The following is a 27,107-nucleotide window of genomic DNA, read 5'->3' on the forward strand; positions in this document are numbered from 1 at the left end:
TGTAGCGTGAGAAATGCTGGGTTAAATGAACATTTTAGTCCGGCCCCTCAGGGACCAGAGTAGCATGTGCACAGTGCAGTGGCAGAATCTGAGATGAGGTGTTCCTTGAAATGGATTAAACCCATTTAGTATCGTTGTTCTGTCTTTGTGGGTGCATGTGCACCAATAACACTGATGGAGAAATGTTGTTCCTGAGGCTGATCAGATATTTTGATCTGAATCTGAAGTTGCTCAATTTAAAAATAGTTTTGAAAATATTTTAAGGATGTAGTTTTATATGTCCTAGAGTGAGTTTTGAGTAAATTTTTGTTTTAGAATAAGATGATCCTCTGCCTCCAAAGAAAACATTTGAGTTCGGTGTTATTCAGAAAATAAATAGTACTTTCCAAGAGCCAGGCATAGTCTCTTCGTTTGCTCTTCAGATTTCCTTCTTCCACTGCAGAAGTTTCATTACTCTCCAAAAAGGCAGCTCGCTCCGCCAGATACCATGGAAGTCTGTGGAAAACAGTACAGCTATCTAATCATGGAAATAGAGGTGCGATCTTGTTATCCATGGATCCGGGATCCATGGATTTCTCACTATAGGTGGCAGTAGATAATGGGGGTCACCATTTAAATACCTTTATAACCCAAAAAACCACACGAAAATAACCATTCTTACTTCCATGAAGTGAAACTACATGGTTTCCAAGCCTCTCAAGGGTTAAAAATAGTACTAACGGGTGTATCTAGTTTGTGTGGAGGTTCCTGGTTCTTTGTGGTGCATTCTCAGTTGACCCTGGGAGGAGCTCAGAAGTGGATCGTTAGTGCTATCATTGGCCCTTGGGAGGTTTGGAAACCACATGGTTTCACTGCACAAAAGTAAAAGAGGCTGTGTGTGTGTGTGTTGAGGGGCTGTTTTAAAGGTATTTAAATGGCGTACCTGGTATCTGTGGATTTTGCTATTCATGGGATGTTCCGGAATGGAACGCCTGCGGATACAGAGGTTGTGCTATACTGGCATTCTTCTTGATCTAAAACATGTGCTACTACTTTAGGGAGGATTAACCAGTTCTTGAGACAAACAATGTTATAAGCAACAGGTATCACTTCAAAATGTGTTCTGAATATGGCTTTTCTTAAACAGCTTAAAACCTGGAGCCAAGCCGCCAACAACTCCTGTGAAACTGAAGAAAATCAGCACGTTTCAAGAATTTGAAAGTAACACCAGCGACGCCTGGGATGTTGGGGACGACGACGATGAACTTTTAGCAATGGCTACGGAGAGTCTTAACACTGATGTAGTCATGGAAACGGCTAACAGAGTAATTCAGAATCACAGCAAATTACAAGAGCAGCACAAACTGCAGGAGGAGCAGGTGGAGAAGGAGCAACTGCGGCAGCCTTCAGACCAGCCTTCATCTGCTTGTGGTGACAGCCGGCTGGTTAAGTCTGTCAGTGAAAGCAACGCATCAAATGCAGCAGGTAGATCATGTTTGGGAAATCCCATTTGCCACGTAAAACGTCTGTAACTTGTTGAATGCTGTGGCATGATGAATGTTTCAAGAGGCTTTGAATGTCTTGAAAAATGCAAAATAAAGAGTTGAGCGCAGTGCCCCGTCCTTATCTGCAGGCTGGGCATCAGAGGATTTCAGTATCCGTGGCTGCCAAACCCATGGCTGGAGGGCCTCAGACGACCTTCTGGATGTGACTGAAGGTCACTTCCAGTTCACGCTGGCAACTTCTGGTCACAACAAGAGATGTTCTGAGACCCTCCAGCTACAGATTTAATTATCCACTGAATTTGGTATCTGGGGGGGGGGCTCCTGTAATGGGCCCCTTGTGGATACCAAGGGCCCACTGTTACTAATAGAGAGGGTCACATTGTCCATCCAAAACAAATTTAAATTCTGGAAGATAAGTTAATAGTTCTCAGACTAGTTTTTATGAAAGTATCCTGCTGATGTTTTTGGGATTGTTGGAGAAATAGTAGTTCCCATCTGTTTGTCATGTGTGGTTACTAATGGCTGTTGGTAAAGAGCAACTGCTGTGACAGATTTACTTAACAAAACTGTTGTAGTAATAGTAGTAACTCTTGCTGCTTTCCTCCCCCTCTAGATAGTGTTAGTGAAAACGCTTCCATGCCAAGATCTCAGTCCCTTCCGCACGCCTCAACAGTTACTCTGGTCAGCGGAATGACAGATTACAGTACCTCAGGTGTTCCGGTACTATCTGAAAGAGAGGCATCGAGATTAGATAAATTCAGGCAGCTTCTTGCTGGCCCAAACACAAACCTTGGTAAGTACTCCTAACCAGTGAAATACCGGCTTGATGTATGGTGACCAAGATGAGCTGGATTTTATCTATAGTGATTGAGTGGGTGTATGGGGGAGGGGAAGGGAAAGGGTTTAAGCTTTTTATTTCAGCACCCTTTTCAAATACTTTTAATTGTGATTCTGTTGTTGAAGTTTTTGGCAAGTCTTATTGATGCTGTTGGGCGTCTCTTAGTGTGTTTGATGCTAAAAAATATATTGTTACTTTTTTTATTAGGCACCTTGAACCAAATATACCAATAATTTAATCATAATTCAAATAGTCTATAAACTGGTGCATGATTTCTGAATACCACTTTTCTTAAATACTCAACCTGATACTAAGGGTTTGTGTCAAGAGAAGCTGAAATCTGCAGCCTGCACAGACTATGCAAATAAAGTAAATTTTGAGTACACTGCCAGTGTTGCACAATCCTGCTAGTCATAGGCAGGGCTCTGAACTCCTGTCCATTGGAAATTCTGTTAGGTGTTCCCGCCACACCACTTTGGTCATGTATTTCAGTCAGATCTCTGCTGCTGTAAAACCTGGGAAATCTCATTTTTTTAAAAAGTGGATAGTATGAGGATATTTGACTAAGTGCCACTACTGAATCTGCACTTAGCTGTATTGTGGCGACTGCAAAAAGCAAGTTTGTGCATCTCCTTTGTTCTTTTATGTCTTTATCTAATTATGTAGTCTGTCCTTAATATTTGTACTGTTGAATAGCTTCTGAAAATGCTAGTGAGCAAATAGGTGGGCCTACTGCTTTGAATGTCCTTTGGGGAGATAAAGCAGGGTAGAAATTTAGTAAGTAAATAAATAAATACTGGCAACTGTTTAAGTCAGATTTGTATTAGAAGTCCGCAGTGGTAGGTTTCCTTGCATGCAGAGTAGGATTAATGGCCCAAACCCCCACATAGCAATCTAATTTTGATTTTAGTGACTTTTATGGAACATTTCCTTGATGTGTGGATTTTAAAAAAATATTCTGTATGTCTTGTTTTGTGTAAACATGTTCTGTGCACCTTGTTTTGTGCACACACATACTATACTGTTTTACCTGGGTTATACAGAGTGGGCCCTTGGTATCCTTGGCCATCTGTTCCAGGATCCCCCTTCCTTCGGATACCAAATTCCACAGATAATTGAATCCACAAGTGGGGGCCTGGTGTCGTGCCCCAGCAACTTACTTGGGGGCCTTGTCCAGCCCTCTGGAGATCATGTGTGACCTCCCCATGCCTCAGAGTACCCTCTGAATGCAACTGGAAGTGACTTCCAGTTGTGTTTGGGAGGTCCTCTGTGGCTGTGGGCTTGGCATCTGTGGACATTCAAGTCTACAGATGTGAGGGTCCTGTATTGCTCTATCCCAAGTGAGTACAGGGAAGGGGGTAAGGGAACTCTTCTGTTCTCTATTGGAAGGCCAGAAGGAAAGAGAGAATGTGGTGTACTCATTTGCTCTTGAAATTGGAGGCAGGCAGAATACAGGGTTGAGTTTAAATGAAAACAGTAATGTTGGAGTTTGTGGTATTGAGACTGACATAAGGAACTCAATAAAACTAGTCTGATTGGTTAAGTGAAACTTGCTATTAATTGTTTACATAGCAAAATAAATGAAAGGCGACTTCCCTTGCTGAAAGGCAGACTTCCCTGTTTAAAAAGAGGCACTGGAACAGATTAAATAGGGTCACTTGCTGTCCTGCTCTTGATAAAAGGAAGCTACCTCATAAAGAGTGCCTTGCTACCTAATTAGCAGGAACGTTGTCTTAAAACTGCTGCTCTTACAGGAAGTTTATAAGTTTATTATGTTTAAAACAATGAACTTTCCTCTCTTTGTTTTTAAGACTTGTGAATTATAGTAGTTATGTGAAAGCAACCCCATATGTCCTGCTTCTGCGTACTTGGCAGCTTGCTGTGGAATATGGAATTACAATAACCTTAAGAAAATCAATTAAAGTAGTACTACAGATGCCTACCCCAAATCTCAAAATCAGTCTCAAAATCAACTCTGATTTTTTAAAAATACAACTTGAAAGCACCTTCATACTTATGTTAAACCAATTTTAGTTGATATATTTAAAGAATATATTTAAAGAAAAATTGTTACCTGAACAGCTGTGTTGAGCTTCCGGTCAATGCAATTAAGATCGTGTCAGCATTGGGCAGGGCCATTCCTGTCTGTAATTTGTGCTGGAGTGCTAACATGCCCACTCAAAAGATGCATCAATTTAGCCTGATGCAAAATACAACAATTAAGACTCCCTCACTTATACCATTTTATTGAAGTGGCTACCTGATACCACCCAGCATTGCTTGCTGGAAAGTTTATACTGATTTGTTGCCTTTACACATTTTTCTTTTAAACTGCTGGAAGTTTGGCCTCTGAATGCTCAGTGTATTGACCTCTCTGTAACAATATGTTTAGCAACTAATCTGCTAAATATTGATTGCCTCTATTTTTCTTCATTTGCTAAGCTTATCTCTGTAAGCTGCAGCAAAGATAAATAGTAAATCTACCCTCTATTCTATATTCTTGCTTGCGTATTGTTGAGTGCAAACTTATGTTATGGCTTCTATCTCTCCCAATACTGGAAAAGAATAGGATCATTAAGGAAAGGGGGGGGAACTGGATGTTAGTGGAGTAATTGCTCTGGTACAGTTAAGTGGCCAGACTTCAAGATTCCAGTAGTTCTGTATTTACAAACTTAACTTTTTGACTGGGATAAGAGAATGAGCCTTGGAAGCCTGTGGTCTAGTTTGCATCCCTTCTTCTTGGTAGTTAGAGGAGGGGAATGAAAGGCTTTCTTTTGGTTGAACCAAACTGCAGTTCTGTGTTCCATGCTAACTTTGGGAATTGTGGTTTAGGTTAAACTACAGTTTAGTAACAAACCAGTATCTGAGACTTGTTTTGCCCAAGTGTGGTTTCCACTAAGCTGTGGTTTCAAATATGCACGTGACACATATTGTCACGTGTGGTTTAGTTCAAACCAAAAGTAAAAGCTTTTTTTCCCCTCATGTGCAAAAAAAGGAAGGGGGAGTGCCCAAGCTTGTACTGTACTTTCGATGGCTTGTATCCTGGCAAACAGGTTTCTTTTCATGGAGGCCTGGCCACTCTTTCCCATGGAAACTAAAAATCTTTGCTTTTTTAGCATGTGTACTTGTAATCTTTGTAGCACACTTGCTGAATAAGCAGGTATATTGTTTGTAGTTCAGTAAATTCAGATTGACTTCCTACACTTGCTTGTTTTAGCATATTATCTGAAACATAATGAGCTTCTTTCCTATTGAAAGCCGAGAGGGAGGGTCATGGATCATCATTCTGCACATATATAAGCTATAAGTTATGTACCATCTATAGGTCCCTCTGTAGAAGTCGCTCTTCTCTCATATAAGCTATTGACTTTTGTATTGATGGAACATACCAAGATGATTTGACAGTGTTCAGGAAATCTATTTAATGCAGCAGCAATATATTGCTTAAGTGTCCTCTCATTGTGTCTGTATTTGAAAATTGAATTCAATTTTTAAATTGACATACTTGTTTTTCACATATTTACTGTCATTTTTCAATTGCTGTTTTACCAAGGAGGGGGAGGGGAGTGTGGATGGGTGTATAGAGTTCTTCTTTTTATGTTTTTATAGCCACAGCATTCTGGCAGATACATTATCCTCCTTGTTGTGACTCAGCAAGTGAATTCTCCCATCCCTCAAACTGACAGTTTTGTTCTTTTCATCTCAATGTTTTTGTTTTTGAAATTAACTAATGACATTGATATTCAATCTGCGCTCTTGATTCATTTACCCATTTTTTACAGTATTCACGCTTACATTTCCTAAATGATACCTATTTATTACTCCTCCTTTCTAGACTTCTTTCTTTTAGATGTCACACTTGAACATTGAATGCAGAGATGTGGGAAGGTTAGGGCAGTATATGGTAGGCTTTATGACACAGAGGAACTGGTGACATTGTGCTTCTTTAGCTTAGGGCAGGGGTGCCCAAACCCTGGCCCGGGGGCCACTTGCAGCCCTCGGGGGCTCCCAATCAGGCCCTCGGGGAGCCCCCAGTCTCCAATGAGCCTCTGGCCCTCTGGAGACTTGTTGGAGCCCATTCTGGCCCAACACAACTGCTCTCAGCATGAGGACAACTGTTCTACCTCTCACCTGAGCTGTGGGACGAGGGCTCTCTCCACTACTTGCTGTTTCGCGTCTGTGATGCAGCAGTGGCAGTGAAGGAAAGGCTGGCCTGGCTTTGTGCAAGGCATTTTATAGGCCTTGAGCTACTGCAAGATCTTCATTCATTCATATCATCTCTAATAAATTCATTTATGTAAATTCAAACTTTAAATGTAAATTAATTCTTTTTTTTTTTCCCCTGGCCTCCAACAGAGTGTTAGAGAGATGATGTGGCCCTACTGCCAAAATGGCTTAGGGAAAGAGAACAAAGCTTGCTGCAATGGAGCAAGTGATAAGACTAGATTTAGACCCTCCACTGACTTGTGGAGAGAGCTGCCTGTGAATGATAGGGCAAGGATACTGTAAACCCAGTTGACTTGCCTTAGATTGGTAGCCTCAGGGTTTTATAAACTCATTCACCAATAGTAAATGTCCCTCCCTTAAACATGTTATCTGTGAATTGCAGAGAAGAGGAGGAAGGGTCTGACTTCTTTGCACTGGTTTTGCAGAAGGCAAAAGCAGTGCGAGGCATCTACATACTCCACTGGAAAAGAAACCCATCTTCAGCCTGTTATCCCTTTGGCACGTAGAGTGGGTGAAGGAGGGTTGGCATGTTTCTTTTGCAGCTTTTTGGAAGGAAAGAGCCTGCTCAAGTTCCTCTTGAAGTTTCTTCCATTTTCACAGTCATGGGGGTGGATGAGGAGACAAGAAATTGGTGCTACTTCTTGAGTTGTCTCAAGTTAGGACAAGTACCTAGAGCAATGGTTCCCAATTTTTTTTTACTACTGGCTCCTTTGACCTACTGGACCATTGGCCATGGCTCCCCATTAGGACTTCAGACCTATACATTATACAGGGCAGTGGGTTTTTTATGAGGATTCAGCAACTCCCATAGTTTCTGCAACTCAATAGCTGGCCACATTGAAGATGAATTTGTAATGTCCTGTTAGATTTTCCAAGGAAATGATGGAGCTGTCAGATTTTGCAAGAGTTGCTTGTGTTTCAGGTTTGAAAATAGAGTAAAAGGTGTGCAGTGTTTGAAATGGTCCAAAGAAGTTCCTCCTGAAGGAGCTGTAAATGTTTGCAGGGAGGGAAAAAAACCCCTGCATGGAATAGAAGTTTATGAAGTATCAGTGCTATGCAGATCAACAGTCTTCATTTATATTAGCAGCTCCTGTTTGCCCTTTGACCATTCACATTTGAAATTCTTTCTTAATGATCTTCTGAGCTTTCTACGTTGTCTTTCATTTCTTAATCTGGTATGCACTTATTTTCTATTTCTTTTTACATCTCCACCTCATCTATTTTACTACTTATTACATTTTCCAACTTTCTGCCCGAGTTAGCTAATCGAGCTTTCTTTTTTTGGTCGAGATTTATTTCTGAAGGTTTTAACTCATTCAGCGCACTGCTGTATATGACTTTATTTTCAGTTTTTGTATGCATTCAGATAACTCTTTTGCTCCATTGAGAAGATGAAGGGCAGTATTTGCTTGGAAAAAAATCTAATGAAGCACCTAACAGAGCTATTATTCATTTTTTTTTTGAAACTGGTTGCTGTGGTTACCATAGTGCTATCAAGCCATTCTCTGCATGTACTGTCAGACTTCCCAGATGCTGTTGGTGGAGCTGCGGTTCCATGGATGTATTGTCTTGGAAGAATATTCTAGCTCTTTATAGTTAAATTATGCTAGGAATTTTTTTTATAAGAATGTGAAGCTTATAAATCTAGTTTATCATGTCTGTCATTTAATTGTTCATGCAAACCGTTACTTCATGTAGAGATTTACAGTCATCTTAGTGAAATAACCATTTTGTGCCACAAGTTGAATAATGCATGTGCAGAATCCCCCCCCCCCCCCCAAAAAAAAAAATTGTGTCAAAAATATTATGGAAAAACAATGGTATATATCTTCTATCTGTCCATACCAAATATTGCAAATAATATTTGGGTGGTATGTATTTAAGAGGTCCCCAAACTGGGAGTGACATGTAGTTGAGGCTGACTCCTAATTTGCGACAGAGATGAAAGTTTTGACATGCACAATATTGCAGTAAATTTGTTATATGCGGCACTTGATGGTACAGAAAGCCCTATTAATTGGCTCAGCAAGCCCACCAGCCCCAAATTCTGGGTTGCCACTGTTGCAGCAGATGGCTATGGAAACTGCTTAGGAGAATTTCGAATGACTCTGCAGTGAAACTGATAGTTACTGCAGTGGAGACTCTACACAGGAACCCTGGAAGGAAGGGGCTAGAGGAGGGAGATTGGCTTATTCTAGTATCTGGGAAATTACAATATCCATCAGTGGTGTAGTTAAGAGAGGGCTGGAGAAGTACATTGCTCTCTTGCAGTGGAATGGCAATTTTCTGCCATCTCTGCTGAAGGGGTGATAGCTCTTAGCTGAGGTTCATGGCAAATGCTGTGAATTTGGCCCATCCACCTGCCTGCCCTCGTCCTTGTATGGCTCCAAATGGAACCATTTCTGGGGCCAGGGCCATGCATGCATGGAATAAAGGGGGCGACAGCGCAGGCGCAGAGGGATGATGTAGGGGGTGTCATTGAGTCACCTGGCCCCACTACATTGCTGATGTCCATCAGTCCTTCCTTCATCCTTCAGTCTCGGAAGACTATGGTATCGCGCTCTGAATAGTGGTTCTAGAACAGAGTGTCCTCTCCAGTGCTCAAAGCCTGGGTGGAGTTGATATGGAGGATAGACTGTTACCCATGCAGCAAATCCCCCCTCTCCACATCGCTGAAATGGTCCAATGGAAAGGCAGAAGCCAATACGGTTGGTTCCAGCGGTGTCGCAGGATTTTCAGTCCTGGAAAATGCCAGATATCAAAACTTGTGATCTTAGATAGTTTGGCTGTATTTTGTTTGGATGTGATCCCCAGGAAGTTCAATGAGACTTGGAAGGCATAGTTCTGGTCTCTTTTCCTTCTGAAAACTAGTAAAAGCTAGCTTGTATGTTTTCAGCTGCTCACATGGAAAGCAGCCGGCTCTTACTGTTTAGACCAGGGGTGTCACTGTTCCATACAGTAGGTCAAGTAGAATTCATGGTGTCAGCTGAAGGCCAGAAGTGTTGTCTTTAAAGCAGGTGTTGACCAGAAATAAGCTATTTTTTTCCTTTCTTGGGAACTCGTCAGCTGCAAATGACAGAAGAGAAAATATGTGAACCTTGATCATATTTTCAAGATATAGGAGAGCTCAATTATCATGCGGGCCACCATTTCAGCAGTGCTTCTTCTGCTGTCATTTCACCGCTCAGCAGCTGAGAGCAGCATGCTGGGACAGCCCAATTATCGCGGGGTAGGGTGGAAAAAGATTTTGGGGGCCATATCTAGCCTACAGGCCTTAAGTTTGGCATTCCTGGTTTTTGCTCTTGCTGGTCTTCCATGTAGAACTATGCCCCATGGGCAGAAGAGATTTAAGGCTTGAAGCTCCGCCTTGCCTTTCATGTTTCTCTGCCCTCTCAGGAAGGTGGGCCTAAGTAAGTCAAAGAGAGGAAGAAGAACTTCTTGCTTGAGAGGGAGAGTGGAGTCTTATCACTGCTGGCTGGAAGTCTTCAGAGTGAGGAATCTTCCCTATTCTGCTCTGGCCAATAAGTGACGTGAGTTCCGCTTTTCTTCAGGAAGCTATTTAGTCTTCAAATCTGGAGTATTCTGTCTTGTTGAGGGTTTTTCCTCCTCCCCTATGAAAGCAGGGAAGATTGGAAGAAAGCCTGCATTCAGATCTCTCCAGCTCACCCTGTCTGTTGAGTATGGCTGTAGGAGGAAGGCTCTTGGGATTCTAAATGTTTGGAGCTGACCCTTCTGGCCATGTGAGTAGCTCTAATATCATGTAGCTAGGCTCTCCATGTCTGCTGCTTGTTCTTCTTTCTTTTAAGTTGAGAGTTGGCATCTTCCACAGTGATCTAGGTTGTGTCATGTATTTCATATTGCTTCCCATCGCTTTAGTTGACTTTCAGCACTACTCACTGCGCAGGGATTCCGTGCTTTGTGAGCGTATGTGGAAACATCACTCTTCTGATTCTCTTACTGCCAAGAGTGTCTCTTGGTTGAGCTACTTATTGACTTCTGTTTCCTGTAAAGTCCTTTCTTCAGTAACCTGAGCTGTAATAGAGCCACAGATCTTTCTACAAAGTCAGACCTTTGTGTGTTCTTGGAAAAAGCATTTAACCTGTGGTACGTGTTTCAGCAAGTATACCTAGCCCTGTCCTGTTGTGTTAGAAGAATGCCTTTCTGAGAAGTCAAGATGATGCTGAGACTCCTGAAATGCGTTGTATTAAACCAAGTTAGCGCCTGTTAAAGTCTAGTTTTAGTGAAACTGATCACATTTCCAATCCTGTAGACATGGGCTCCATGCAGACTAACAACAAACTATGATTTGTCATTATGGAGACAGGCTAGGCCTCAGATGTGTGTTCTCTTCCACTTTCTGTGCTTGAGGAGGAGAATTCTAAGCTCCTACTTTCACTTTAAGTCTGAGCAAGCCACTGTTCCTCATTGTCTCCAAACTTGAGGAATTGTACTTTGTTCTAACTGTGGCTAGTTCACAAACCAGCATCTGTACGCATGATCAAACCCTAACACCAGATGCTGGTTTGTAGAAGCTTCCAGTCACTTCCCCATTGCATGCGTAGAGGCGAGTGGAAGCACCTAGGCTTTGTTCTTTTGGGCTCTGCTTGCCTCCATAATGACAAGCCATATGTGTCATGCACACATATGGCCATGATCATGCTGTGAACCCCTTTGAAAGCTTCATGTTCAGTGTTTGTAGCCGATACGAAGGGCCAAGCACCCGCAATTGCATTTGCTTTGGTGAATGGCCCCTGGCAAGAAGAGCTTCCAGCACCCTCTTACATGCTGTTTGCATTCCAGTTTGAAGAAGCAGCAGTAACCTTTCACTCCTGTGGGAAGTGGAGGTTCCCTTTACCTGCACTAGACCTTCAGCAAGCATAGAGAGGATCTGAAAAGAGATGGAGTCTTCTCTCACTTATGCAGATATTGGAATAAGGGAAAGAATTGGAGGTACATGCTACTAACTTTTGACTTTTTTCCAAACCTGTGTGCAAGTGAGAGAAGACTCCATTGCTTTCTCCAGTCATCTGACATCACTTGCATGAATATTTGTGAAAAAGTAAGTGGGAGAGATTCCTGCTTTCTTCTCGAATCCTCATCCAATCCTCCCTGCAAAGTGAGAGAAATTCTTGTAATCTCTTTTTATGTGCCAGAGAATTTGGATGGGATGTGTAGTTTCCTCTCAGTTGCATGGAGATTTTGGGCTGGAAAAAAACCAAGCGGAGGAAGAGGAGCATGGTTTCTTTCCTTATCTATGCAACTGCAAAAATTGGAGGAATCTTTGCCCTTTGTGCATGCTAGGAGAACTGGGTATCTGCATGTGTTAGCAGGGGCAAATATTGGCATGGGTTACTAACTGAGCCTGTGTGTGAATTACCATAGGGTGATGGGCAGGTCATTGTGGATTGTCAAGTTTAATTGTGTGTCCCAACATACTGTTAGATAGAGTGTAATAACTGAACTGAATAGGCCCTCAGTTTGGCTGTACTTGTCGTAAGAGGCGATTAAACAGCCACCGAGTAGATGGGACTCGTCAGCCTGGGAAGGCAGCTCATCTGAGAGAAAGAAAACTCTGATTCCAAACCTCCACTGCCTTGTGGCTACATCCAGTTATGGAAAAGGCTTCAGGAGTCAACCTCGAGGCAAAATCCGGAGCTGGAGTCCCTGAGGCAGTTCATGGCTGAACACAGTCACGTTCTGGCAATTCCTGCGACGCCGCTGGAACCAACCGTATTGGCTTCTGCCTTTCCACTGGACCATTTCAGTGACGTGGAGAGAGAAGATCTCCTGCATGGGTAACAGTCTATCCTTCATATCTACATTACCCAGGCTTTGCGCACTGGAGAGGACACTGTTCCAGAACCACTATTCAGAGCGCGATACCATAGTCTTCCGAGACTGAAGGATGTACCGTATTTTTTGCTCTATAAGACGCACCTGACCATAAGACGCACCTAGTTTTTAGAGGAGGAAAACAGGAAAAAAAATATTCTGAACCAAATAGTGTAATAAAATATGTCTCTCCGCTGCTCTGTTTCCATGCTCCTTAGCATATTTTACTACCTCTAGTTTAAAAGGAATTTTATATGCTAGCCTTTTCTGCTTTATCATCCTTGCACTGGTAGAATGAGGTACTGTAGTATTTTTCTGCAAGTGCATTGTCACTAAGCGCTGAATATTTGCATTGCCATTGAGCAATGCATTGCCATTGAGCACTGGCATTTGCATTACAATTTGCATTTGCATTACCTTTGCATTTGCATTACCATTGAGCTCAGGCAGGACCCTGGTCAGGGGCAGAAGCACCTGCCAAGAAGGCTCTGCTGCCCTGAGAACGCCTGCAGCTTTGCAGTATTCGCTCCATAAGACGCACACACTTTCCCCCCACTTTTTTGGGGGGAAAAAGTGTGTCTTATGGAGCGAAAAATACGGTATGATGTCACAGCCATGCTAAATTGCTGTGGGGGAAAAATACTACAAATCTGCTTCAAGTAGTGGCATAACAATTGAGCTTTGAACAATTTCTTGCCTAGCTTCAAATAAATTCCCACACCTTAAAATTCAAGATGATCTTGCTTCAGAAAGCATAGCTGGTTGCTAAGGAAGAGACAAAGAATAAAAGCAAATACAGGCAAAGATCTGGCAGGAGGAAGTAGGGAGATGATTGAGCAGTTTAAAAAAAAAAATCTTTGTATTGCTTTCACTAAAATTTGAGTTATGTAAATCCCAGGTCATCATGACTCTCAATAGAAGCTTTTAAAAAAGCAGTAACAAATATTGCAAGGGGGGATCACTCAAGCCTCTGAGCAGATGTAAAAGCATGTTCTAGGTTGGAGCCATCACTGATTTTACAGATTCCATCAGTGCTAGTTGGAATGGAGGAGGCTCTGACCTCTTGCAAGTTAAAAGACAGAGAAGTATATGTGTATGAGAGAGCTAAAGAGGCCGGATTAAACTGCAGGGTGAGGCAGCTGGAACTGGCTATTTTTAACAGCAAGACAAAGAAGGGTTTGTCTAAGATAGACCACCCAGTACTGACATCAGATATGTCAGGGATTCAACTTGGCCTGGATTTTGGCTGTTGCTTTCCTAATAATCCTTCAAACCATGGTTTGGAACACTTGAGAATGTACCATTGACTCTCACTCTCCCTTTCTGCTCCTCCTTTGTGTGAATTTTCCTCCATTTCTGGGTTGCCATAACCATGACTCACTGTGACACCTGAATTGGGCATGCTAGGACTCCTGTTTGAACTCCAAACACAAACCATATACTGCCTTCTGCTGTGTTTTCAAAGTTATCCTGGTATCAGTTGCGTGCATGGCATAGGCTGACCTGGGGCAAATGCCCTGAGCGTCAGCCTCTAGGGCCCTGCAGAAGCCTCTCTGAGGCTCCCCACGGGGCAGAAACTGTGCTTCTTGTTTACCAGAAGCACAGTTTATAGTGCCGGGGAACCTCACGGAGGTTTTCCCGGCGTGGGAGGAGGTTGTGCGAGGCTCCGTGAGCCTCTGGTAAGTAGGGGGGATTTCTGCCTGAGGGGGGCAGTGACAGCCTGCAGGGGGGCGCCATTGTGGAGCTTTGCCCCGGGCGCGGGGTGCGGAGGTCCGCGGCTACCTGGTGTGCTATGTTCAAGGCATTGACAAATGTCGTCCATGTTGCTTTTCAATTGTTCACTAAGGAGCAACCCATTTCCCTATTCAAGATGTCACAGTGTTAATCTATATTAAGATATCTGGTAGTTTTCCCCCTCCAACAAATTGGCTGTTAATATTCACCTGTAGACATTTACTATTTCAGTCATGGGGAGGGAGGAGAAGAGAAAGGAAGGCCCACACAGTATTAACCTTTTCCTAATTAAATCCTGTAGAACATTGGCTATGAAATCAATGCTATTGAGAGCACAGTGTATGTAATTAGACACTTTGGAAGTGTTCCTTTAACATTGACTGTGAACCAGATGCTTCTCTTAACTCCTGGAATCCCTATTGGCCAGTCCCTCTAGACCTATCCTGGAGAAGCTACTTCAAGAACCAGACTTCCTGAGTGGAGACTATGCATTTGATCCTGACTGTAATCAATGTTGGCATGCCCCAATAAGTACCTGAGTAGCACCTTTCTGGTCTCTCTGTGATCTTTGTCTCCCTTCCTTAGGAAATGTCCACTAGAGGTGTACAGTGCCAACCCTTATGACATGGATCTACCTCCTGGAGATGATCCTGAGGGCCCAGGAATGCCCTCAGACCTGAAATAGCATAGTCAGCCAAGAGCAGCACTGTGATTGGGATTGGTGGGCAGTGATCCTTCTAAAGATTTGAAGATTCAGTACTTCTCCGTGGAGCCCTTTCATGCTGTTCAGTGATGTCTTCCTGATGGACAGTGATGACGTCATTGCCAACTTCTAGGTCAACCGAGCTCTGAGCTGCAGGGAACTTGGTTAAGAGGCTCATGTACACCTTAGGGGAGGAATACTGCTGATGGGAGAAGGGTGACATCTTTTGTTGTGAATGAGAACTTCTCTTGCACATGTGAACTGCTGCCCTGTAACTCTGTTAAGCTGGAGGATTCTAACTGGGAATGCAGAGAGGATAAGGGCGATAGTGAGCATCATGCTCAATCAATCTTTGGTATTGAAAGGCTGGTTCCAGCTATCACTGACGGATAATTCCTGCGCACATTATCTAGTTCGTGAATTGTTCCCCATGTGACAACCTTCAACATCTCTTCATTGTGAAGGGCTTCAAAAAATAAGACTTTCTGTTTGAGTGTTTCGAATACTTGACTTCAACAGTGTGTTCCAGTACACATAATATGGGCTTATCATGTGTGATGTTTCCTTAAGAGTGTAAAGGAAGGATCTTTCTGATTTAGCAACACTCCATGATTGTTGTTGGCAACCTTCAGTCTCGAAAGACTCTGGTATCACGCTCTGAAAGGTGGTTCTGGAACAGCGTCTAGTGTGGCTGAAAAGGCCAATTTGGGAGTGACAATCCCTTCCACACTGGGAGCAAGTGCAGTCTGTCTCTGGTCTGTCTCCCTGGCTATGGGCCTTCCTTCTTTGCCTCTTTGCCTCAGACTGTTGGCCAAGTGTCTCTTCAAACTGGGAAAGGCCATGCTGCACAGCCTGCCTCCAAGCAGGCCGCTCAGAGGCCAGGGTTTCCCACCTGTTGAGGTCCACTCCTAAGGCCTACAGATCCCTCTTGCAGATGTAGGGCAGCAACTGTTACCCTGCACATTCCTGATCTCGTCTGATCTTGGAAGCTAAGCAGGGTCAGGCCTGGTTAGTACTTGGATGGGAGACCGCCTGGGAATACCGGGTGCTGTAGGCTTATACCATAGTCTTTCGAGACTGAAGGTTGCCAACCAACCAACTCCATTATTATACTTGTCAAAGTAGCTGCTATCCAACCACTGTGGTACCAGACTAGTGCTGGTAAACTGGGGACATTGCAGTGTGTGTGCTTTACCGTACGACTTGCACTTACAGAGAAGATGCTTCTAATTTTTTTCCTTTTACTGACTGATAGGTCTTCTGTACTGCTTGTTTGCAAGTGAGTTTTTAAAGGGAGTGCAAAAAGAGAATTAAATAATTGAAAGAAAATTCCTCGACATATGCATAAGTCTGTCTTTGTTCCACCTTTCCACCATTCGAACAGAGTGTGTGTGTGTGTGTGTGTGTGTGTGTGTGTAAATAGATTAGATCAGATAAACAATACATATTCATAAATATTTTGTAATGACTAGCAGAACAGTTGGAAAACACAATGATCAGTGAGCATTAGAAATTCTGGGAACATTTGAATAACTTGCATTTTAAAGATCCTTTCCTGATGCTCTGACTCTTTGAGAGCAGATTTCCTTTCTTTGATCTCTGTGCATAGTGGGAATATATATATATATATATATATATATATATATATATATATATATATATATATATATATATATATATATATATATATATATATATATATATATATATATATATATATATATATATATATTTTGTTGAAAAGCAGTATATAAATACTGTTAATAATAATATAAAGCAAAAAGAGAGGTGGCCAGAATGAAAAGTGGTAACAAGTGAGCTTACCTGAGTCTATGAGTCAGTGCTTGAATAGTTGGGGAAGGGGAGAAGATAGGTGCCCCTGGATTAAAATCTATAACTCTAACTCCCCTTACATTTCAGTCAAATGACACCCCTCCTTTACGCCTCTAAAAGCAGTAGGTCAGGGAGCCATAATAGAAGTCAAGGGCTTAACTCCCTCTATCTAGCCCCGTGTTGGTTTAGGTGCATAATAAACTGCATACAAATCTTCCTTGATTTTATGCTATTGTCTTCAGTGGCTGTGTAGTCTGGTTAAGACATGACATAATGGGTCCTGTGAAAATCTCCCTCTGTACACTGAATTTCCCTGCTTCTTTCCTTCCCTGTGTTCTTGTATTACAAGTACACTGTCACAAACAGTGAGGGAACACAAATTAATTTTCCTTGAAACAATAGTTTGCAAACTCCAAATCATGGTTTCATCCCCTGCTTCATGAGACAACTATGGCTTGTGTTGTGATGCCAAATCATGGTTAACACAAGAGGGAAAGTTGGGATATGTGCTTGAAAGTGGCAGCCTGCTTCCCTGGCCCATTCTAGACTACTTGACTATAGAAACTGTTGTGTTTGTAATGGCCTTTGTGATCATAAAAGTAGAGTTGTCATTCTTGATTCTTAGTGCTTATAAAGGTAGTCCTGGCAAGTGTCCAGCTGTAAAACCGAAACAGTGAATATTTTCAACTATTCTTCTCAAAAGAGGTCTTTTGAATTATAGTGTGACCTTGGTATCTGGGGGCGGGGGCGGGAAATCTGTTCCAGATTTCAGCAGATGCAGAAAGCCCTTTAAGGACCACCTAGACGTGGCTGTGAATGCCTTCCAGTCATCTCCTGTAGGTCCTAGACCAGGGCTGTCAAACATAAGGCCCGGAGGCTGGATGCGGCCCCCGAAAGCTTTTTATCCGGCTCTCAGCTGCTGAACAGTGCTGAGGTGTTACTGCTGAAAGGGCAGCCCACATGAAAATTGGGCTCTTCTATATCTTGAAATATGATCAAGATTTACTTATTTTCTCTTCTGTCATTTGCAGTTAATGAGAACAAAGTGCTGATTTCTGACTATCAGCTGCTGAATAATGTCACTTTCTGGTTAATGATGTCACTTTCGGCCCTCAGCAGGCATCCTGAATGCTAACTTTTGCCCTCTGAATGAAACGAGTTTGACACCCCTGTCCTAGACCCTTCCAACACAAGGGCGGCACTTGCGTTGTGTCAAATCTGCGGAGATGACACCCACGATGGACTGTACGACAGGTTTAGATTAGATTAACTAAAACATTGTCTTAGTTGAGCTACATTTGAGTCTGAAAACATGAAACCTTCCAAACAGAATAGCCTTGTTTTGTTTCATTACAAGAGAGGTTCTTTTCTCTCCCCCCCCCCCCCCAATATGGCTTTATAGGTTTGTACAGAAATGAGCTGGTAACTGGAAAAGAGTCTCTCACATGCACTTAAACAGTGGGCAGTAATAGATCTTACATTAATTACCACTTAGCTCAGTGGGATCAGGGCTGTGAAGCAGCCAAATTTTGGGATAAATGTTAGCTCCCTGTCTTGTGATGTAGCTGGGAATATTTAGGGACATGCCTGTGGTCTTTCCCAGGCCACTCTTGGGCTTAGGATGGACACTAGTGCATGTCAGTTCCTTCTGCTCATAGAAGGACCTGCCCCTGGCAAACTGTCTATCTGTGATTTTAAAATTGCAGAGTTGCAGAGTGGGGCTACTGAACTGAAAAATGAAGTAGGAATCCTGGATGTTTGCACTGGCATCCTTTGGATTGCGGCCACGTACGCAGGGCAGCTGCCTGAGTGCAAATGGACTATGACAAGTCCCTGCAGGGAGGAGGGCAAAGGGCCCAGTCTGGCTAACAGATGGCACCACGAAACATCAGCAAGGTGAGCCATTGCTTAATTCAAAGACCAGAGACCCTGCTGAGGAAGCGACTTGCCTCCTTATGTTTAAGCATGTTCAAGAGACTTTCTTTTATAGCTTTTTTTTAAATGTGCCTTGGGACACACTGCTGCTTAGTTTTCAGTGCTTTCTGATGATATTGGGATTTCTTCTCTGCTATCATTTGTTTTGAGTAGCTGTTGGGAAGATGCCATTTATGGAATATGCTGCTGGCTAAAACTTGTTTTAAATTTTGCCATTCATAGTTCAGTGTTTTAAATATTCACAATAAAGTATATAATCAGCCTCCTATACTTGTGTATCTTTTAATAGATCTTTGCTAGAGTAGAATTGAGAAACTTGGCATCTGAAGTTGCCCTTGGCATTGACTCTGTGAAAGGAGATAGAACCTTGCCCAAGATCTTGAAGGCATCTACCTCTCGTTTGAAATATCAGAATGGGAATCGTTCTAGAACAGATTGCCCAAATGTTACAAGATGGAGATGTACATCTTGCGTTCAAGCATAAATGACTGTTTACGGACAACCGGTTTCACAAACAGAACTGATTTTTCTGGAATAGAATCTGAAACTTGAAATAGGAACCCAACATATAGAGGTGCAGCTTTCTCTGTTGGCTTGCGTCAAACCATGGGGTGTGTGTGTGTGTGTGTGTGTGCTCCCTCCACTGTATGTTCGTTTTTTGGTGATATTTCAAAATTGGGTCTGATAAGATTTAGTCACTTTGATTTGATAAGGTAGCCTACCACCAATGCTTCTACAGGACTGAGTGTGGGGCATGCAGGGAAGGTAGCTCAGTGACAGAACAGGGTGGTATTCTGAGGTTTTTGAAATGCTTAATGAGGCTTGCTAGAGCAGGACAATGAATATTAATAAAAAAGTGGATAAAGTATAGTGCTTAAGAAATTGCATTTGTAGTATATACACCAGCTCCCTCACTTAAGTACATCTTAGGTTCCATGAAGCTGTTCAACATTACTATTATTGGTAATGAACATGCTGTGAAATATGAAAAACAAGTCTTTACAGTACAGTATTCTATAATGTGCATTCTTATTTTGAAAAGCAGGCTAACAGGGCTAGCTGTTGATGTGGATGCCACAGGTTCTTTATGTTTTGCTGTGTTTCATCTGACTGTCACACTTCTTCTCCGCTCTCAGTTGCACTTCCCAGACATGATGGGGTTGATGACATTCACTTCTCTATCCTAGTTTGCTAATTCCAAAGACTTGCCTGTGGGCAAAATAAGACTTTTGGGTCTCCGCTGGGCCAAAGCAATTCGAAAGCGTGCTGTTATGAAAATGTTTCTTTGATCTTAATTTTTAGTCACATTAATCATTATTCAATTATAAGATTTAGATTGTAAGATTTTTCTCTCTATTTTGCTTTTTAGAGGGAGTATATGGCAGATGTAGGGGGCTTTGCTCAAACTCAGATTTAACCCTTCCCTCCCTCCTTTCCTGCTTGGAAGTGGTAAAAGTTGGCTGTGTTTTGTTGTTCTGTTATTGGAGTTGCCTTGGTTCAGGGCCCACTGTTTTCTCATACGGTACTAATGCACCCCTGTGCCTTGCAGTATCTTAGCTCTTCCTGTGCCAAATCGGCCTTGGCCACACTAATTGCTTCCTTCATCTTCTCTCTTCCTTCATCTCCCAGGAATCCAGATTTTCAGTGTTTTTGAACTGTTGTGTCTTCCCCATTGCCACAGCAAGTAGTTATTTTCAAAGTTGAGTGGCTCAGATGATCTCCAAGCTGTTTCTGTTGTGTGTTTTTACTAAATCTGTTGTGTGTTATTTTTACTAAATTTCTACCCCGCTTTATCTCCCCGAAGGGCATTCAAAGTGGCTAGTGTCTTCATAGATGGTGTCTTCACAGTTGCACCTGTCAAGCACATTCATAAATCACTCATAATTTGAAAGTCTGGGGCAACCCAATCCTAACTTGTGCTGGAACAGGCAGGCTGAGTGACCTGTACTGTATCCATCGCAAGGCAGGTGTCAGTAGCTTGGGGTAAGGGGATATTTTTCCCCTTACTCAGTGTCGCACCCCAGCCACCCTGTGGGGCTACTTGGATCTGTGCCAGCTGTTTAACTGGCACAAATCTGAGCAGCCCGTGTAAGGCTGCAGGACCCAGGAATGGGGGTTACGATTTGGCCTGCGCTGCCAACCCCACCCCCTTCCCAGGCCCGATCCACCTCTGAAGCCACCCCCTCCCTTACCTGCGCTAGATAAAGTGTGGACGCAGGTTGGGATTGGGCTGTCAGTTCTCTTTGGCTTCTGTAGGATTAGGCTATTCATTTTATTTTAGGAATCTAAACATGGTAATGTAGGTTCCCAAGAATTATGAGATGCTTGATGAATTTGATCAAATTTCTATTTAACTGCAAAAAAGTGGTTTTAATATGTATCCTTCTAGAACAGAACCTTTTGGTGTTCCATAGAACTTTATTTAACATAAAAGCTAGATGTTGAAGTACATGATCTCAGTCTATATTGTAAACATCTTTTCAGAGTGGAGTTTTATTCTGGGAAAGTGGTAGGAATAAATACTTTGAAGTGTATTTTGGCACACATTCTGAACTTTACTCTTTCTTTTTTTTTTTCTGTGGGGGAGAATAGACGAATTGCGAAAGCTGAGTTGGTCAGGAATTCCGAAACCGGTTCGTCCAATCACCTGGAAGCTCCTTTCTGTAAGTACTTTCTTCCCTGTTTTGCAGTAGCTTTTGACCCTGTTACAGACTATAATTTTGCTTGAGCCCCTAGCTAATCAGTAGCGCTCCAAAACAGTGTGACACAAAGAATACACTTCCCCTCTCAATTTCAAGCTTGGTTTGTCATAAGTGAATAGAGTAGTAAATCATGACAAGTGTTTAAAAAAATTAAATAAAAATCCTTCCCCTAAAATGCTCTATTGTGTTTAAAAAAAAAATCATTTGCTGCAGGAAAAATATTTCATTCACTACAGTGATGTTTTGGTAATGAGAATGTAAACCAGAAAGTTTGATGGGTGTTTGGCACCCATCAGATTTTTAACTAAGATAGTTTCTTCCCTGAGGGAGGGAAAAAGTTTTGAGACCATTTCACATGGCATGAATCCAAGAGGTGCCCTCTGGAGATAGTGGGTGCATCATTTTTTTGGTTGGTTTTTAACATTCTGAGTTACCCCCACACACAGCAGTTTAACACTGTTGAATTTTTCAGGGAGAAGGCTTAAAAACAGCTTTGTGGCGTGCGTGTTATTTCTCATTTTAACTTTTTTTTGAGGGATAAATCTGTGGGGAATGTAAAGTGTTTGCTTCAGAAGAGGTCTGATTTCCAGTGTTTAAAAGATTCTCTCTTGCTAATGAGTCCTGAAATTTCCGGGCTTAGTGCTTTTCTAATCCAAAATTCAGATGCAGCTCTTAACTGTGAATTTTTAATAAGTAGTCTCTTGCAATTAAAATTAAGTACACAGAATGTGGCAGCACTCTCTTTTGAAAGAAGTATCGACATCTGATCCTGAAGTTCAAGCTGCCAGATGCAAGGGAGTGGCAACAGGATGCAGGTATCTTGTTGTCTTGTGTGCTCCCTGAGCCATCTGGTGGGCCACTGGGAGATAAAGGAAGTTGAACTAGGTGGGCCTTTGGCCTGATTCAGCAGGGCTCTTCTCATGTTCTTGCTAGGTATTCTGGCACTACCTATTAGCTCATGTGTGTCATTACTGTATGGAACTCTTTGCCACAGGATATGGTGATGGCACCTCGCCTAGATGCCTTTATAAGGAGATTCGACAGATTTATGGTGGAAACCTCCATCACAGGTTACAGGCCATGATGGTTCTGTGCAACCTCCTGGTTTTAGAAATAGGCTATCTCAGAATGTCAGATGCAAGGGAGGGCACCGGGATGCAGGTCTCTTGTGCTCCCTGAGGCATCCAGTGGGCCACTGTGAGATCCAGGAAGCTGGACTAGCTGGGCCTTCGGCCTGATCCACCGCAACTCTTTATATGTTTGTAAGCTGAGTTTGACCCCCCCCCTTACCTTATGCTGCTGTTCAGGAAGAAGAATGATAAAACCCATTCATAGCAAGGCTATTTCTTTGATTAGTTTAGGGTGTCTTATTAGGAGGCAAAGCAGTAATTTTAGCACTATCTACTTGAACCCATACATGTTTGCACTCAAAACCAAAATTCTCCCAATAAGGATAACTACTAAATGAGTTAAAGAAATAATAACAATGTCAGTAAACAAATGAATAAAATTTTAAATTCCTCAAATAAGAAGTGTAATTTTAAGTCTGTGTCATGTCTTTCTCCCACTCTTGTCTGAATATGTTCACATTCTCAATCTCCTGAATAGTCTCTGACTGGGATTCTTAAATAGTGTGTCACAACACCTTAGGGCACTGCAACACACTCACAGGGGTGCTGTAGGATGTCCCTGGTGGCTTCCCTTACCTGTTCTCCCAGGTGCCACCATCTTGGATTTCATGAAATCGCACAAGATTTGGGTGCTGCCATCTTGGGTCCTACAAGATTTGAGATGGCGATGCCCAACCGAGCCAGGAAGCAGGTACTGTGGAGGCAGTGTGACCCAGGTGAGTCTGGGAATCACTGGTCTGTACAGATTAGAGGTGGCTTTTGGGTGGTATACCTTTATCATCAGTCAGACTTGATTCTGTCTGAGGAAAGAGCCTGAAATCTGGTCTGTCCTCAATCACTAGGGAATAAAACACTCTACCATGTGTGCTTCCGTGTATCTCAGTTGTCATGGTAGTCTGACAACTTCCTCAAGGTGTTGTGATGCACACTTTGGGAACACCTGGTCACAGACTATTCAGGAGCATTACAATCTTAATTGTAAACTGCTTTGGGAGCTCAAGTTGGCTGAGAAGTAGAATATAAATATAATCAAATAAACATTGTTTGTTTTACAGGTTGTAGGAGGACATTAAACACTTGTTTTAGAATGGAAAGCAGTAGCCCTTGCGTTTCAAGTTGTTAATCTGGATTTGCAAACCTCTAGTGTGCAGTAGAAAAGGCATCACTATTTTCTTAAAAGCTCATTTTAGTAAAACTAAAATAGAGATAATATTTGAGAGATGCTCTGGATAGCCATTAGCATGATAAAAATGAAATCACAATATTATCCCAATTTTCTGAACTTCTTATTACTTGTACGAATGTGCAGATGGATTCTTGAAATATTATTATGAATTAGGCCAATGCATTTTTGAAAACGGGATGATGCAAAGGACTTAAACATGTGGCTCATGTATAGTGTCATAGTTGCAAAATAAACTTAGTTGGATATTGAACCTGTCCAACAGTGAGAGTGCCTCAATTAATCTTTGATACTGATTAACAGTAAATATTGCTGTTCCTAGGAAAATAAATGGTATCCCTGGGACAGCTGCATTTAGTGTCGTAAATGAAATTGTTTTCTAATGGACAACTAATGTCCTGCAGAACATGCAAACTCTTGGCAAGGAATTCAGTTGAGAATTCAATATTTAACCTTGCACAAAGCACTGGGAAAGGATATTAAATGTCAGATTGCATCTGGAACCATAACTTAAGCTTCTACATTTTCCCAGCTATTTTAAAATTGAGTGTATAACCAGGTTCATGGTTTCAGGGGGGGGAAAAAATGCTTAGCAGCTGCTGCTGAGAATAAAAGGGTTGGAGGAGGTGCTACAGTTCCAATCACAATTACTTCACATTGGCATGTGTGCTTTTATTCTTGTCTCCGGAGCCAGGATGGTGTAATGAATAAAGTGTTGAAACTGGAGTAGGAGATATCCAAACCTCTGAGCCATGAAACTCCCTTCTTGACTTCAGGCTGTAAGGACATTACTGGCCCAACTGCACCTGTGGATTCTTTCTCTCTGTTTTGTGCTGCTTTGTGGGCAGCTTTCCCTGGAAGGGCTCTGTGGCGGTGCGTGGACCCCCTCTAGCAGCTGTGTGATATTGCGACCCATCGCAGTGCCGCCTCTGGATGTTTGGTGATGACATCATGTCATTGCTCAACTTCTGGGTTGCCGAGCTCTGTGCTGTGCAGAGCTCAGCAGGGAGGGTTGCGGCCACTAGGCCACACTCCCAGACAAAACACTGTTTGTGGAAGGTAGCTGTTGCTTCTTTTCTCAGTTTAACAGACTTTAGAGGGTGGTTGTGATAATAAAATGGGATATTTCCACCTGTTCCACTGCAAACCCCTTTTGAAGGAGATCAGGATGCAAATGATCCTGATCTCCTTCAAAGATCAAGTATATCCATCGCCTCTTTAAATGTCTACCTTTTCAGAACCCCATTGTAGTATTATAGGATAAAATGTGTATTGCGCTCCTCTATTGAACATGCTCTGTGTTTCATTTGAATGAATTGATTGCCTTTGCCCTCCATGGTCACTTATAGGGCTTTTGTTTGCTCATTTTTCATGACCACATTTTCCAATTTCATCTTGACTTTGAAAAATTTCAATTTTCACTGTGTCTCTGCAAAGGATTAAGATGAGAAACTTGCCAGAGGATCTGTTGAATCTAGCATTGAAAGCTTCTCCTTGTGCTCAGTTTTGTTTCATTTGTGCATGCTATATTTAAGTACCAGTCAAGTTCTGTCACGCCACCTCCTTGATCACTTGAGTCTGTGACGTCTTCCTTCTTTCAAAGCCATCTGTAAAAACATTTTCTTCATTGCATATGCCAAACACCACATTTTCTTCATTGCATATGCCAAACACCTATGAATGATTACTTAACTCCAGATGTTGCATCAAAGCTTTTTAATTGTCTGTTTGTTGAAACTTTGTTATCCTTATTTCATAGACTGTTCTTTTGAAGGTCACATACTCTTTCTTCCATGCACTGCTGAATTTTGCTGAGCCAATAGTATGGGTACTTCCCCATGCAAGCACAAATTTACATTAGATCACCAGTGACATATATCTTGCATTCTACTCTTGCTGCAGTGTGAGACATATCCATCTTGTCCAGACGTATTTAGGAATGCTCTAGTGTTCAACTGCTCTGATGCATGCCAGTTTTCAGTTGCATTTATTTCTGCCCTTTCATCTTGCTTATCTCTAAGCATTTAATCTCAAACCTAAGATGTTTGACTCATTTAGTATGGCTATATTAAAAAAAAATTCGGTTAGTTCCACTTTATAGTCAACATTTCCTTTTTAAAAATATGACTGAATACACTTGATGCAGCAGCTGGTGTCCTTCTAGAATAGTTTAGAATTGGACCTACAGCTGTCTTGTTCAGTGTCTGATTTGTCTGCCTATGACTTGTCAGTTCTTTGTGTTTGACTATGTTGGAATTTCACTTAGCCTGTTAAATGTGGTGGGGGCATCTCCTGTTATAATCCTCACTGTAGAGCAGCTGTGCTCAAACCTGTGCTTGCTGCATGCCCAGAATGTGGTCCCGTTTCAGAGGACATAGTGCAGTACCTGATTGGAACCGAAAGGTCCGCTCACCGGGCAGACGGATCCGACCCCTGGGCCTGGGTTTATGCGACCCTGCTGTAGATGACCATTATTATTATTATTATTAATAATAACAACAAAGCAGTTTACAGAGAAAAATCAAATAACTAATGGCTTCCTGTCTTAAAAGGGCACACAATCTAAAAAGATGCGAAAGAACACCAGCAGACAGTCACTAGAAAAGACACTGCTGGGGTGATTCAAACCAGTTACTTTACTCCTGCTAAATAAAAGAGCCGCACCAACTTGAAAACGTGACTCATACCCAGTTAGCAGTGGGACTATATTGCATAAAATATTTTATAGTTCCTGCCAGCCAAAGTAGACATCAGTGGACCAGATGAACCAATCATCTGACTTGGGATAAGGAATCTTGATATGTAGAACCTCATTTGAACATAGAGAGAAAATTACTATAGCACTGGAGGGAACATGCTCTACAGAAGTAATGCAGTGTCAGACTGCTGTTGAAATGACTGGAGCAAATTTTGAGACTCCTTCCATAGCGACTGTGAATTTCTTTTTCATGAATTATCGGGGGATAGCTTGTTATAATTGAAATATCTTTTCTAGGGTTACCTACCTGCAAACGTGGATCGGCGGGAAGGCACATTACAGAGGAAACGGAAAGAGTACTTTGCTTTTGTCGAACAATATTATGACTCCAGAAATGAAGAAACTCACCAGGATACATACAGACAGGTGGAGGAATGAATAGAAAATGTCTGTGCTGTAAGGGCCGCTTCCTGCATGTATTTAACACTTCTGAACTATTTTGCTAGGAGTTGTGCTTCGTGGCGTTTATGTCCACATACATCACGCATCTGTTGATGCCTGGCCAATTTGCATGGGCACATGGATCATGTGTGTTTAGTGAGAACCAGTAGCTTAGCTAGATGACTCAAAGCTATTAACTTCCTGTAATATTCATTTCTCTGTTACATTATATTAATCCTAACATATACCTTATCTATACTTTAAGGTTTAAAAGTGTTTGGGTTTGTTAGAGAGTGCCTGGTGATCCCAGTCTTTTCCCCCCTTGCAGTTGAAGTATCTGTTTGTGACATGTTGTTGCATATCATTC

At 42.2% G+C, this 27,107-nt stretch overlaps 1 protein-coding gene and 1 pseudogene across 1 annotated transcript in view; both read left to right on the plus strand.

Moving 5' to 3' along the window:
* TBC1D22A (TBC1 domain family member 22A) overlaps positions 1–27,107 on the plus strand; it is a 98,520-nt gene that overhangs the window by 9,601 nt on the left and 61,812 nt on the right. The window contains exons 3-6 of the mRNA XM_066634138.1: positions 1,127–1,464; positions 2,098–2,277; positions 21,179–21,249; positions 26,597–26,725. Of these exons, the coding sequence (XP_066490235.1) occupies positions 1,127–1,464; positions 2,098–2,277; positions 21,179–21,249; positions 26,597–26,725 (718 nt within the window). The remainder of the gene's footprint in view (positions 1–1,126; positions 1,465–2,097; positions 2,278–21,178; positions 21,250–26,596; positions 26,726–27,107) is intronic.
* On the plus strand, positions 15,759–15,875 carry LOC136657995 (5S ribosomal RNA; annotated as a pseudogene).

The sequence above is a fragment of the Tiliqua scincoides genome, chromosome 7, assembly GCF_035046505.1.
Source record: "Tiliqua scincoides isolate rTilSci1 chromosome 7, rTilSci1.hap2, whole genome shotgun sequence".
In the NCBI taxonomy this organism is placed as follows: Eukaryota; Metazoa; Chordata; class Lepidosauria; order Squamata; family Scincidae; genus Tiliqua; species Tiliqua scincoides.